This window comes from Phasianus colchicus, chromosome 6 (genome assembly GCF_987193195.1).
Source record: "Phasianus colchicus chromosome 6, bPhaCol1.hap1.1, whole genome shotgun sequence".
Taxonomy (NCBI): Eukaryota; Metazoa; Chordata; class Aves; order Galliformes; family Phasianidae; genus Phasianus; species Phasianus colchicus.
The window spans coordinates 51,723,562-51,739,109 of NC_143441.1; the positions used below are offsets into that span (position 1 = coordinate 51,723,562).

General features: G+C 41.2%; 1 protein-coding gene across 1 annotated transcript in view; it reads right to left on the bottom strand.

Moving 5' to 3' along the window:
* Window positions 1-15,548, bottom strand: part of VIPR1 (vasoactive intestinal peptide receptor 1) — a 106,828-nt gene that overhangs the window by 38,423 nt on the left and 52,857 nt on the right. Inside the window, exons 3-4 of the mRNA XM_090143274.1 lie at window positions 12,728-12,835; window positions 1,076-1,179 (exon numbers count right to left, since the gene is read on the bottom strand). Of these exons, the coding sequence (XP_089999400.1) occupies window positions 1,076-1,179; window positions 12,728-12,835 (212 nt within the window). The remainder of the gene's footprint in view (window positions 1-1,075; window positions 1,180-12,727; window positions 12,836-15,548) is intronic.

Below are 15,548 nucleotides of genomic sequence, written 5' to 3' on the forward strand. Positions count from 1 at the left end.
TTAGAAGAACACAATATATGTTCTCGTGGTAACACGGAGTTCTGGCAGTGCTGCAACCCATTGGGTCACCAAACCACATCCCAGGAATTCCCAAATCCCTTTGCAGATGGAAAATAAACTAGAGCTCTTGCAGGAGGGCCTTTCCAAGCAGACCTGTAATGATGGCTCTTAAAATGTGCAATCAGTGCCATTCAACTCAATGTTAGAAACAGGATACGTGGGATATGAAGTGGTGGATGACCTTGAAGGCTCTCTCTTTGGTACATCTCTCTTTTTTTTTGTTGTGTGTGTAACCTTCTCTTTGGAATTTTCTGTATCGTGTTACTATTAAGGCTGGTTAAGTTCAGCTCAGATTTTCTGTTAACAATTTATGTGCCTTTGTAACAAAGACCTCTCATCATAGACATTTACTTATTGTTCCCACGCAGTGTTCACCACCCTGGTTTCTGCCATACAGTAGAGAAAGCAACAACAACAACCAAAGACAAAAACAGAAAAACAAACCAACTAAAAAGCCCCATCACAGGCATAGGTTTAACATCAATCTATGATTGCAGAGCATGAGATTTTTCTTTCCAGCATGGGCTTTTTCTTGTTTAATATGGGAGAGCTATCATAGAATCCTTTCAGTTGGAAGGGACCTTTCAAGGCCATCAGGTTCCACTCCCTGCAATGCACAGGGACACCCACAGGTCCATCAGTGCTCAGAGCCCTGTTTCCTGACCTTGAGTGTCTCCAGGGATGGGGCACCACTGCCTCTCTGGGCAACCTATGCCTCACCACCCTTACATAAACAATATTTTCCTTATATCCAGTGGAAATCTCCTCTCTTTTGGTTTGAAATCATTTCCCCTTAGTAGAGACACGGGTCTGATCTTCTCAGGTGCTGAGTTCCTGCCACTATGCAGGAATTCAAAGGGAAGATTGGCTCTTTGGCGAGGCATTTCCCAGCAAGATCCCTCCTTTTCTAGGAATTAAAGTAGGAATGAAAAAGTAGAGGATCAGAAGGTGGTGTGGCTCTGCTGTCTCTCCCGGGTAAATCATGACATCCACCCATTCATCTGGGTTTACAGACCTCTTCCCCTGGCGTGCTGTTGGAATCGTATCCACAAGCAATAGTATATGGTGCAGGGTACACATCTGTCCAGCCCTGACTTGTGCAATTCCTGCTCACATTTCCTGGAAGAAAGAGAAACAGAAGATTTAAAACAAGACTCACTGGGCATGCTCTTAAACAAACTTTTGTTAATTTTCAAATACCAGAGCACATTTCTTGTAACACGTGCAGTAAGTCTTATAATTTTTCTCTGTTAAAAAGTACTCATCTTATACAATGCAAACAAGAAGGACCAACTGGGTCATAAATTCAGTCTGCAGAAAAGAAGCAGGTTTTAAACTGAGATGTCCACAAAACACTCTTACTGTGGTAACATAATTCAGCTTGGATTTGGTTCCTCAGTTGTGGGCAATGCAAGGATATTGTTTGAGAACATTACTGTCTCCATTCCTGGAATTTTTTTTTCACCTAACCAAATCAGTGAAGTGTTTAAATCTTTCACTTTGCTTGTGAGAAGCCAACTGCTCACTTCCTTGCTGTGCAACAAAGTGGGAGGGCTGGGAACTGAACGCACTCCTCAAAGCTCAGACCTTGCTCACAAGACAAGCCCTGAGCTTTATTCCAATGCAATTCCCAGGAAATCTACTCTTGTTTGACAATGAAATGCTTCAAAATTTGGCTACAAGGAAGAGCCAGTGACGAAGTGTTGACTGTTTTAACATGTACACAAGGCAGATGTTCCTCAAAACAAAGAATTGATCCACCAAAAAGTAAATTGCACATTTCCCCAGCACCTTCTCTGACCATCAAACCATTCTTAGTCCATCTCATGTGAATCACACCACTGTGCAGTCAACTTCCAAAATCATACTCGTTGGCTGGTTGGCATTCCTTGGGTGTTATTTGTCATATAAAACTGCCTGCCATCCCTAACTGGAAAGCTGGTACAATAAACCAGAAGAAGCAAATGGTAAACAGTCAAAACTTTCTTATGACTTCTTAGATGAAGAATTACATCAGTGCAACTCAAAAGCTTTGCAGACATTTCCAGAAATGGGGATCTTTCCACGTGGGAATAATAAAACTACTGCAAACAGGAGAAAATCAGTTCTGCTGCTGCCATGAGTCATGAAAATATCCAAGCATCACCTCCAGAAATTTCTGCCTACTGAATCATCTGAACATCTTCCTTACTATAGACCTCTCTCACACTGACAGCAGCAGCAGCTTATCCCCTGACTTCATTCAGTTCTTGAATACTTCATAGGTGAGTTTTGACCCTAAAACTTGTCCATGCAATTCGTCCTTACAATCAGCTTGAAGGCTCTGTACTTTTGTTTGTTTTTTTTTTAAGACAAAGTAGTTAAACACTGCTCCAGAAGCAGCTACCTGCAGCACAATTTGGAGGGCTGCTGTTCCCCTGGCTTTATGCATGGGCACAGTTTGCATTCATCTTTTATTTACTTGGGTTCACATCAAGATCACGAGAGATTATGTGCAAACAAATCCAGGACATGACTGTTCAGTTTTTGTTGTTTATTTTCTAAGGTGTTATGTAATTTCTGTTATTTCTTCTTCTTTACAATGGATCCCATTATTTGATCTTTTTCTGCTTCTTATTTCCTGCTCATGACTCCTCCCTTCTGTTTGGGGATGCCTTTGGTTTTCATGGTGGTTTTTATCTTAGCTTCTCACTGTCAGCAAGCTAAGAGGGCCAGTTTCAGCTTAATTCATTTCCTCATATTTCTTGTATTTCTACTTTTAGCATGTACTTCCCCTTAACTCTTTGACTCTTTCGCTGTTCTTTTCACTGCTCACAACAGTTTTCAAAGCTGTCTTAATGCTTCACCCAATGGTAGAGGGAAACTAAATGGTATATCCTCATGGCAACAAAAATAAGCCAACCAGCTAAACCAATCTATCAGCCAACTTCCTGACTTTAGGGATAAGTCTTTTACCACTCTTTGCTGCTCATATTGCTATTTGATGCAAGATTGGAACGCAACAAATCTGATAAAACAAATGTTCATAGTTCTCAGATTCTGTGCTACATGCCTGGGAAGAGCAAAAATGCAAGGTTAGAAGATACAGATTTTACCACACTAAACTCTTGGCTCAAATGATAGAGCAAACAACATTTCTAATCACTTTGTGAAATGAGGATGATCACTTCCTGTACTGAAGATGAACATAAATGTTGGATATTAGGAATAATTTCTTCTCTGAAGGAGTGGTCAGTCGCTGGAATGGCTGCCCAGGGAGTGGTGCAGACACCGTCCCTGGAGGAGCTCAAGAAATGCAGAGATATTGCACTAAGGGACACGGTTTAGTGGGGAAATATGGACTAGATGATCTTGGAGGTCTTTTCTGACCTTGGTGATTCTATGATTCTATGATAAAGCTTGGAAAAAGCTTAGCTCTTACTCTGAGATTCACCTAATGAACCAACAGCAAACTAACTGAAGCATTAAACTGAGGTTTCTATGCTACAAGCCCAAAGCTCAGCTCTGTCACAGACCCCCAGTGAAACTGCAGCAGTTCATGTGCTCTCCCTAGGTCGCAGTTTTTCCACCAACAGAATGGTTTAATAATGAAGACTGCCCTTCTGCTAATAAGAAGGCGAGTATTCAAAGCACCAAGAGATTTTTAGGTTATTTTCCAGAATAGTTTCCTATTTACTATTAGTAATTCTCCCCGGAACGATGCTCTAATGAAGTACTTTACTTTTAGAATATCACTTATGCATGAGAGCCTTCCCTGTAACAGGAGTTCTTTGCTGGGTGCTGCCTTTTCTCTCTGCAATTCATAGAATCATACCATAGAATCATAGAACCACCAAGGTTGGAAGAGACCTCCAAGATCATCCAGTCCAGCCATCCACCTATCACCAATAGTTCTCACTAAACCATGTCCCTCAGTACAACATCTAAACATTTCTTGAACACCTCCAGGGACGGTGATTCCACCACCTCCCTGGCAGCCCATTCCAGCTCCTGACCACTCTTACAGACTAGAAATTATTCCTAACATCCAACTTATCCATCCAGAAAGATGTTTAAAGAAGAGTTTTCAAAGGAATCACAGCGATGACCTTTCCTCAAGGCTCCCTGAGAGGTAAGGGGGGATAGATGCACAAAAGAAGCAAAACAACAGGGCAGAAACCTGAAAATAAATAAACAAACAAAGAAATCCTCAAGCAGGCAAATATGATGTAAAGAGGTAACCCTTAATCTTGGATTTCACTTGCACCTTCCCAGCCTATAAGCCCTACCATTTCTTTGTATGTTGAGTGACAACATACCCCCTTTCCTTATTTTAGATCTGATGATGGACGGGAGAAGAAGTACCTCTTCTCCTGTACACCATGAAATGATCATTCCCCACCTACTTTCTCCACCTACTTTCTCCACAATATCCTGACCTACACCTTTTGAGCCCATATTTCTCCAGTCTGAAGTGCTTAAATCCAGCTAGTTTCCACCTCCATCTTTATTCATGCATTGCTCCAGTGATGGAATTCTCCATCAGATCTGAGTCCACCCAGTATCACCAGCTTCACCTTCCACGAAATCTTCTGGCCTTTCTGTTGCTCCCTCTGATGCCCAGAAAAGCAGAACAGTGGCACAACTGCAAGGCCTCCTCCTGTCTCCAGGATCCTCAAAGCCCTATACAGGATATCTAACCCAAGATCTGCAGTGAATGTTCATCTTTACAGACACTCAAAAGATTGTGTAACAACAAGCAACACAAGAGATTGTGCACAGGAAAACACTGAACACAATTCATTAATTGGGACATACTTTCTTGGACAAGAACACAGGCAAGTAAAACTTCAATTCAATTTCCTGATGTATGAATGTATTTGGGAGTGACATGAAGAGACATGAATCTAAACAACTTCTCAGATTGAGCGATACCCATCAGTAAAAGCCTGGTAGAGGAACTACACAATATATTTGTGGCAGGAGTCAGTGAAATTGAGATGGGAACAGAATATTTTCTTCAAACAAAGGCTGTTCGATCTGCGTAGGAGTTACATACTGAACAGGTGAACCGAATAAATATAAAGAGATAACTGTATTCCAAACAATTTGTTGCACATATCCAACTCTCATAAAGTTTTTCTCTTAATTATTTTTATCTCCCATCTGTTTCAAATACACTCTTCAGTCTCAGAAATACATCTGAAAGTTTGTGACATCGGTGAGATTTTACTTCTTTGGCCTTATTGGCTTTTAATGGAAGCCTAAATCCATACAAAGAGATCTGAGGCCAGCCATTGCTGAGGGATGCTCTCCCCCTTGTTTCTCTTGCCCACACCACCTGTAATAGCTTCTAAAAGAGAGGGGAAGGTCTGCTCCATGCAGCCATCTGTCCTGTTTCTCTCTCGTTGTATTCCATGGTCAGAAATCGATTTTTTCAAGCAGGAGCTATTAAAGCAGTAGCAGCTCTTATTTACTATTCTTGAGATGCTGCTGAGCTCCCCCAAACATATATAGTTCCATTTTTATTATTGATCTGTGCTACCATTACTGGGAAACACCTGAGACTTCCAGACAGAGCTGCAGCCTGTTCTTAATTGGATACAGATGTGTCTGGATCTGGGAGAAGCTTAAGTGGTAAGGCACAGTTAAGCTATTTCCCAAACTTGCTTTATCTGCCCCAGTCCTGACCTTGTAAGATCATTCAGTACGATTTCTGCCAGCACAGTATACAAACAAATTGTGGCATGGTATCAACACATCATATGACAGTTGCTGCCTTCAGTTTTCTTCTCTTTCTCTCCTTTTGCTCTGATTGACATCGTTCGGTCTGTGGTTCTTATTTCCACACTGCTTTGCCCTACATCCTTGATTCTGGGAGATCTCCTGTTTTCCTTTCTCTTCCTTTCCCTTTCCTGCACATTACATTTCTCACCGCAGAGATCCTGATCCTTAATAAATACAGGTAATCCCTCCCTTCTTAACAGCACATATTCCCCTTTATGAGGCACTTTTTGCAAATCCTGTTTTCTCACAATGAAAGGAGAGCTGTCAATCTCTAGGACAAATTTCTCATTAGATCTTTAGACATCACAACCATTAATATAGCAGGAAATATTTACAAGAACAAAATGCACAGTTCTGCATAAATGGTGGTATTAACCCCACGAGGCATCAGCTAACAGCAGGCTTTCAATGTGAGGATCTCACAATACAAGATGTACATGGGGGTACATGACCTTCTCAGTGCCAGACCTTCAAAGGAACAGTGCAAATGTGTCATGACACCCCAGCTGTAAACAAATCTCAAAGAGCTGGAGCAAGACTAAGCCATAAATAAGCCATCCATCCAGATAGCCACCTGTTTCTTCAGTCAGTTACACCAGTGCTGGAGCTTGCTAACACAGAGCAGTGTGTTATTTAATGCAGAGAAAAAGATTACCACTGATCTATGGAAACTGAGTAATCCAGCAATGATTTCTGAGCTGGGGCTTCTGTTCTTCTGACAAATGAGCAAAATGGATGTTAAAGAGTGCTTGGAGGCTGCCATGACCAGTATAAAGAGCAAGAGTGCTGGCTATCTTGTCCCCTGTCCCATGACTTCCAGGGTAGACTGTGCAAATATCTGGCCCAGTTCCACGAAAATGAGAAGGGCTCCTGGCAATTTTGTCTTTGTGATAGGAATACAGGCTGAAACAGGCTCCCCAGGGGTGTGGTGGAGTCACTGTTTCTGGAGATGCTCGAGAAACATGGAGATGGGGCAGTGTGGGACATGGCTTAGTGGTATGGTGGTGATGGGTTGATGGTTGGAATAGATGACCTCAGCTATCTTTCCAACCTTAAAGATTCTATGATTCTAAGACACATTTGAACTGAGGATGCCAGGTACCTGAAAAGGCTCAGTGAAACAAATAACAGCTATACTCAATGGCTCGTTTCCCTGTAAATGAAAGCTGTAGTAAATAAATAGTGGTTCAGATTGACTTTTGGGTTCTCAATAACAGTGGTAATGTCTTCTGCTCATCTACCATCTGCTCATCCCTCTCTACATTTTGTTCTGTTTCAAAAGCAAAGTAGAGAAAAGGAGGAAAGAAACCAAGGAAAAGAATGCTGGTTCAAGAGAGGGAAATCAAAATGGTTTTCAACTGAATGAAAATCATTTTTAGAGGCTGGGGAAATGAGCACAATTCTGTATTTTCATTTGTTTTCACTTACTCATTATAGAGCTACTTTGCATGAGCAAAAGATTGGGGTTCATCTCACTTAGCTTTTGCCGTGGAAACATAGGGACTCTAGTCTATAGCAGACACTCAGGTTCCCAACAGAGGCCATATCACACCTCCAAAGGTTGTGCCTTTTTAAGGCATGTTACAGGATAACCCATGCCCTGCAAGTGCCTCTCTTTCTCATTGGCTTGAGGGAGAAATTAGAAAGGAGTTTAGCTTGGATGCTTAACAATAAAGTGCCTACAGTTAGGTGGAAGGACTCTCAACTCTATGTTTATAACAGATCCCTTGATGTGTATTCATGTCCTCCCTACAAATTTCCATTGACTATCCCAGGACATGGCTATACTCTGCCCCAAGACTCACTCTAAGCCAACAGGGATTCAGGTACTTTGAAGGATTCCTTTCAGGGCATGTGAGGATTCTGCAAGTTTGCAGGTGACATCAGTGGAGCAGTAGTGTGTTTAACCACTTGCTCCAATACCTGCAGGTGGCTCATTCTCATGTTATTTCATGGGGAGCTCTTTTCTCTGTGCAGTTGCATAGGATTGTGTGAGTGCCACAACTCTGATAGTTGGATACTGCACCATTAAGACCTGCATCTTAACAGGAAATGACAGACATCCAATGGATTTGACTTTATTGCCTCTGCCTCTGCCCTAATGAAGTGAAATAATGCTACAAGGGATCAGTCAATGTCTTTCAAAGCAGAGGTATGGAGAAAGGGTGCTGTTTCCAAAACTCTCTGCAAGTGAATCAAAAAGACTGCTGCCTATCATACTAAATTTATTAATGGGCCATCAATCAGAGGCCAGGAATGATATGAACCATGTCTTGTTTAATGCATGCAAGAAGTACCTAGGGTCAAACAGCACTAAAATAACTTTGGGCACAATATAAAAAAAAAACAGAATGACAAAAGATAACACAAAAGTTCTTGATTGATATTTGCTGAATTGAAATATGCCATAGAGAGAATGATGTCTTTTAAATTCAAAAGAAAAAATGATCTGACAGAAGATTATGAATGTGTAAATTTAAAAAGATAGAGTGAAGATCTAAAACCAAATGAAGACTTAATCTTCATGATAGATGTTACATCCACTGTAACATAATAAGATCCATAATTCTTCAGACAAGTCTTGGGGATCTACTTATGCAGAAAAGGGATTTGGGGTCAGATACTGAATTATAATGCTGTTATAAACTCGAGTTAATTAAAAGATTTTAAACCCAAAGAATTTCATAAAATAGAATCATAAAATTATAGAAGCATTACGGTTGGAAAAGACCTCTGAGATCATCTAGTCCAACTGTCCACTTAACACCAAGGTTGCCCACTAAACCACGTTCCTCAGTGCCACACCTTCATGTTCCTTGAACACCTCCAGGGACGTGATTCCACCACCCCCCTGGGCAGCCCATTCCAGTGCCTGACCACCCTTTTGGTGAAGAAATTGTCCCTACTGTCCAACCTGAACCTCTTCTGGTGCAACTTGAAGCCATTCCTTTTGTCCTATTGCTGTTATGCAGGAGCAGAGGCCGACCCCCATCTCACCACAACCTTCTTTCAGGCAGTTGTAGAGAATGATAAGGTCTCCCCTGAGTCTCCTCTTCTCCAGACTGAACAATTCCAGTCATACAGTTCTTTAAATATAAGTCAATATTGGCATAAAGCTTGCGATGATATTAACCACACAAATCATTCAGATAAATCTGAGAACTTTAACTAATGTCTGTGGATGGGCAGATTTGGCCCATCTATAGCTGACATCCTAAGTGTCAACTCTCAATTACTTCATAGAGCAGTGAGAAAATTAAAGGTTGACTCAAACCACTGAGAATCACCTCTGGGATAGATGGGATGTGTCTCTGTTGGCTTCAGAACAAAATCCACATAGTGAGTGTGATTAAATATAGGCGTTTCATACAGCTGACAAGAGGTAAGATGATACTGCCTGATCCACATAGACAGAGAGGAGTAAGGCTGACTCAGCAGAAACTCCATCTCTATTAACACACGCTCTTTCTTAAATTCAGGGCAACTGCTGTGACTTGGTGGCCCCAGAAGCAGGTTCTAGCCTCCTTCATGCCAATTCTAGATGGCTTAAAAATACAAGAATATACTAGAATTAATGATGAACTGCAGTCTTTGCAATCAGTAAGCTTTTTCAGCGTGATGGTGGGAAGTGGAGCAAGGAAGAGAAATAAAATGCATTTACGAAGGAGAGGAAAGAAGAGCAGAAGGAAATTTCGAGCACTGGAGGAGAGGTTCTCACTTTCATTGAGTGAATCTTGGTTATTCCCATAACATATCATGTCTGAAGCCTAAAAAAACATCAGTGCTAGTTTTTTTACTGCTAACTGCAGCGTGGACAGTTTGCTTTTGCAGGGCACAAATCCCTCTTACAAATGTCACCGTCTATGTATTGAAGAGAAGCTGGAATATGCTGGTAAAGAGACAGCAAACAGTGCACTTTAATAATGAAAGGTGCCAAAAATATTTTCATCCATCTCCTTTACGTGGTACTGATGAATGTCATAAAATAATGAAAATCTTCTGGATTTGTGAGTAGCATAAAAATTTAATGTCAAATGACATCAGCACTATGATAGGCATTTTAAGGTTTCTAAATGCCGTCAGATATTTTATCCTTTATTTACCATGAGATATATTAGTCATCTGAAGAGCATATTTTCCACTAAGCAGAAAATCACATTAACTCTTTGTTTCCCAAACTCTCTCTCTTTTCTTGCTCTGAATTCAGAGATCTGTAATTGCTCACAACTTTGGTCTAAGCTTTCGTGTTACTGCAGGGGGATCAAAGAGTAAGACGTAAACATTTAGTAGATGATTGATTTCCTCGAAAGTTATTCAATGATATTCACTACTACAAAGGAAGAATGGCTTCACAAATTTTAATAATGTTATTTTGCAAGAAATTCTGCAGAATAAGAGGCAAAACTTCCCTTCGCTTTAATTGTGCTCATGTCTGCTTTCCATCATTTGATTGTACAAAGTGCATAGCTCAGAGAAAAACAAATCATAGGGTCATAGAATCATAGACTCACCAAGGTTGGAAAAGACCTCCAAGATCATCCAGTCCAACCGTCCAGCTACCACCAATAGTTCCCACTAAACTATATCCCTCAACACAACATCTAAATGTTACTTGAACCCCCTCCAGGGTCGATGACTCCACCACCTCCCTGCAATACGAGGGTTCCTCTGTCCCCTGTCCACTATTAAGCTGTTGTTTTTGCTTTCAAAACAGCATCAGTTTCTTTGTGCACGGAGAGATATATTGTCTGCAAAGGCAGGATTCATCCGTGCTGCCACCAGCACTCCACAGTCGTTCAATTGCCAATGGAAAGAGGCTTTTTTAAGATGGTATTCAACTCATCTTAGTGTCTAAAGATCACCTGAACTGAGCCTACTCCTCACTGCTGTAAAACATGCTCAGAGACAGGCTGTCATATGGAAAACCCTAAAATCAATATGAACACTATTCCATGTCAGAAATGAGCTTCCTAAATACCAGTATCTTAGTGTCAGTTGAAACAACCTCACGGATTTCTTGGATCCCCTAAGGGTATCTCAAATGGCACTGGATGCTTACGTTTAGGAAACTGAATGGCTCCCTCAGCATCTACAAAATATGTGCCTATCTGTGAGCTTAGAGTCCAAAGAGTTGTTCACGCTTCTAAATACACAAGTCTGTTGGTGGCAATGACTAAAGTGCTGTTCAGAGGACGTTCAGGTTGGATGTCAGGAAGAGATTCTGCCCCAGAGGACAGTGGGCACGGCACAGCTCCCCAGGGCACTGGGCACGGCCCCGCGCTGTCAGAGCTCATTGAGTATCAGGATGCTGCTTGCAGACGTACAGTTTGATTTTTGATAGGTTTATAGGAGTTGATAGGTATATAGGAGTCAGGGGTTGGACTCGAAGACCCTTATGGGTGTCTTCCAACTTGAGACATTCTATGATTCTACGATACGAATGGAATCCTATCTCATATAGAAACACCTGCATTAGAAACAACAGATATAAAAAATGTGGAATCTCCTTTCTCCAATGAAGCAAGTCTCCACGCTTCACCTTACAAAATGAGGAGAAACAAGTATTTTCATGACAGTGTTCATCTGGTCTCTTTAAGTAGCTGATTTATGATGAGTTTAATCATGTCTCAGCCATCACTGACCAAAACAGTTAACTCTCCAGTGACTGGAAGACGCAGATGCCATACACACATGTATCTATATATGTATGTATGTATATGTGCATCATGCTTTCCTCATTGATCTGCTCTGGTGGAACAAAGTACGATATTAACTTCTTAGGGAGGTCAACATAAGAATCCAGGAGTTTTGGTTTTCCTGTCTGGCTCTGCCCAGGATTTTGGTGTGGCCTTGGGCAAGTCACGTAATCAGCATGTGCTGGTTAATCAGTGTCATGTCCTGCTCTGTTAAACAGAGACAATATTGTATCCTTACTTTTAGTCATAGCCCATCATGTGTGTTTGCAATGTAAGCCTGTGGAATTGGAGGCTTACCAGCTTGATGCATAATGTCCAGTGCCAAAATTCTTTCTCTGTGGAGGATTGCAGAACTACTATAATAAAAATAGTAAATAATGACTATGAAGAGACAAAGTCCTGTTGCTGCACTGCCCCTGAGATCTGAGTTTTAAATTAAAGCTTCCCGGAATATGCTAACCTGTGTGTTAAGCTGCTTTCTCCATTAACCTCTGCTGCCCGTTGTTTGTCAGGTTAATTTCTTGGCTACTGGTCAAATTAGTCATTTCAGCGGAAAAAAACTTGATTACATACAGTTTCAGCTTGCTTATTTTATGTCAGAGACGTAATTAATTACAGCGCTAAGCTGTCCATATGAACAACAAACATACTATTACAGAAGTTGATTAAGTTTTTGCTGTACAATCTCTCAATTAGTGGATTTCACAGGAGCTTATGACACACTGCACTGTGCTGGAAGAAGATGAGGATGATCTAATGGTTTGGGGCATCCATACGTGGCTTGGAAACCTTATTTACTTATGTAAATCCTTAGCCCTACTGAGTCTGTTCTTCCCAAGAAGTTACCTCTTCTCCCAGGTAAACAGTGATAGGTCAAGAGGGAATGGCTTTAAGTTGCACCAGGGGAAGTTCAGGTTGGATATTAGGAAGAATTTATTCTCTGAAAGAGTGGTAATGCTTTGGCACAGGGTACCCAGAGAGGTGGTGGAGTCACCATTCCTGGAGGTGTTGCAGAATCATGGAGACGTGGCACTGAGGGACGTGCTTGGTGGGCATGGAAGGGGTGGGCCAAGGTTGGCGACCTCAGAGGTCTTTTCCAAACTTAGCTATCTACGATTCTTAATGTGATTATACCCTGTGATACGATGTGAAATCCCAGAGGCAGCGAGGCTATAAAAACATTTTGTCAAGATGAGCTGTCTTACCGAGAAAAGTGGTGAGGAACCTGAAGTACTTTGGGCACGGCTTCACCACAACTGCTCCCACCTGCGCTTCAGGCCAGCACGTGATGTTGTCCCACTGCCTTCTGCAACCTGGGGGAAAGAGAAAAGTTGGTGGTAGAACAAGCATGGGTGACTCCCTGGTATCTGCTGGACGGAACATAGGAGAGCAACTCTGCACTGAGTCTCAGTGGAAGCATCTCTTAGTAGGGGAGAGGAAGACGACATGAAGCCCCATCTGAGCTAGGAGTGCAGGTGTAGCAAACAGAGCTGACTTTAGAGAAGAGCCTGATAATTTTATTACAATTCAACATTTTTTTTATGATTTTTTGAATAGAATGAATACTTTTTGGGTAAAAATACAGCCAGGCACGCTCTTTCTGCACAGCTGTAATACACTGTCCTGATTTTGTCCTTTCATCTCTGCTTTCTCAAAATACATTAATGATATCACACATGTACCATGGGACTGAGTAATGCAGTGTTACTGCTGAAGACAACACACATTTGCAGATAGGAATTAACACTGTCAGATGAGTTTGTGCCTCAATATATTAAGTATTTTAAAGTTCGTATCAGAATCTTGAAAACCTTATTTTAAATTTTTTTTCCCCCTCAGTTTTCCACAGACAGACACTTTGATTGCTGGCTGGGTTGTCAACACACCTCTCTAGAAGTCACTTCTTTCTAGCACCTCTACTCCATGGTTATTTGTCACATCCCATTACATTGCAACGCTCCCCTAAATGTGACTAAAGTGTTGCTGTTAAGGTCAACAGCCTAACAGGAGAAACGAATATGAAGAAGAAAGCCTGACTTTCCACATGCAAGTAAAGGGAACTATGAAAACAACTGCCAAGCTACACTTCTTAGTAATTATAGCCTGATCTGCAATTCCTCCTTTAAGTCATCTTTTAGCCCTTCTGCTGAGAAAAAGGCTGGTGTCATCATCAAGTCTGCTCAGAGCGAGGCAGCTTGCTGTCTCAGATCAATAAAGGGAGCACATAAAAATGCTTTGAAGCTGAAAAAAGAACTCTCAGCTCTCTTTCAAAGTTATTTCACAAGCTTTTCCTTCATTCTTTCATGAGTAAACCGAACTTTTCAGACCAAGTCCTAGGGTGAGTTTATCAGAGCGTAAAATACAGAATAACCAACGGTATCTTCTACATGCACGCTCTTCTGTAGCATTCATTAAAATTCAAGTTTCTGATTTGTAGTATCAGTTGCAAAGCTCAGTTTTCCCATCATCATAGTTATCTGCTACCAAACAGCCAGCAGCTTCAATAACATTAAGATAGTAAGTATTCTGCCCTTGGGAAATAAATGATTTCTTGACAGGACCTTTCATGTTCTACAATCTTCACCTCCATCACCATCAATAAATTAACATGTACCCATTACCCCAGGACAGGTTGTAATGCAAAATAGTAATGAAATAAAAGGTGTTAGCATCAGACAGCTTTCTAAATGTTCTGAATTACGTGCTTTGAGAATTTTTCTGACCCTTGTCTTTTTTTCTGTGGTAGCATTCATCACCGCCACTTGTAATGCATGAAGAAATCTCACAGGTGTTTTCATAACAGAAGCTCCCTGTGATTAAAATAAGGTGAAGACACACAGAATGGACCTTTAATAATTACTGCCTCTGAAATGATCTCTCTTAGCCACCTATTAGCTCTCTTAGCATAATGCTTCTTACTGCCTGATGCTATTACCGTGGCTGCCTGGAAGGGTCCAGGTTTCAAAGGTGGAGCTCATATCCCTACTTTTATGCCTGTATTAGTTAGTAGTGCAAAGATGTTTCTGTAGGATAGTTATCTGAAGAGCCAACAAATCATCCTTTGGAAGTGTCCTCTTCTCTCCAATGAAGAGGGCTGAATGAATAACCAGAGTTTAAATATCTCATTTTGAGGCACCTGAAGATCAGTGAGATACAATTCACTCATCATAGGTCTAAGGCAGAGCAAAGCCTAAACGATTTGAATAATTTATAATGATTTTATTTGAAATGTACACCAGAAAGAATAGACATTCACCTTTTAAATGAATTGTAACAATCTAAAGATCTGAGAATTGCAAGATGCTAAAGACTGAGTAACACAAGCAATTACTGCATGCCCTGCAGTCAGTCCATTACAACATCAGGGAAAAGTCTGTGCCTGTCCAGGACACAGAAGCCTTAATGAAATAGCATTAGAGAAAGTTGTCTTCTTTCTCTAAAACTTATAGATCATACTCTGGCAAATTAATGGGGTCAAGGGGTTGGCGGGAAGAGTCAGTATCTAAATGGGGGCTGTAAGAAAGAAGGGGACATTCTTAAGTGTGGTCTGTTGTGATAGGACAAGGGAAAACAGTTTCAAAGTAAAAGGGGGGGAGATTAAGACTGGATATAGGGAAGAAGTTTTTTACAATAAGGGTAAGCACTGACACAGATAGTCCAGAGGGGTGGTGGATGCCTTTCCCTGGACACAGTCAAGATCAGGGGATGGGGCTCTGAGCACCTGATTGTGCTGTGGGTGTCCCTGTTCATTGCAATGGAAGTTGAACCTGATGGCCATTAAGGGTCCCTTCCATCTCAGACTGATTCTATTATTCAGTCATATCACTGACAGATCAATATCTGAGAAAAATACTTCTGGGTAGAAACAGCTGTAGTAGGACTTGGAGAAGGGAAATCCCTGTCTTCCCTGTGGCATCACTTGGCTTTAATAGATGGAAGGAAGACGACAGTTTGTTTTGCAGGACCAAATCATGTTTGGTGATTGCTAAATGCTTCTCCATTAGTTAATTATAAATACTGTTCTCT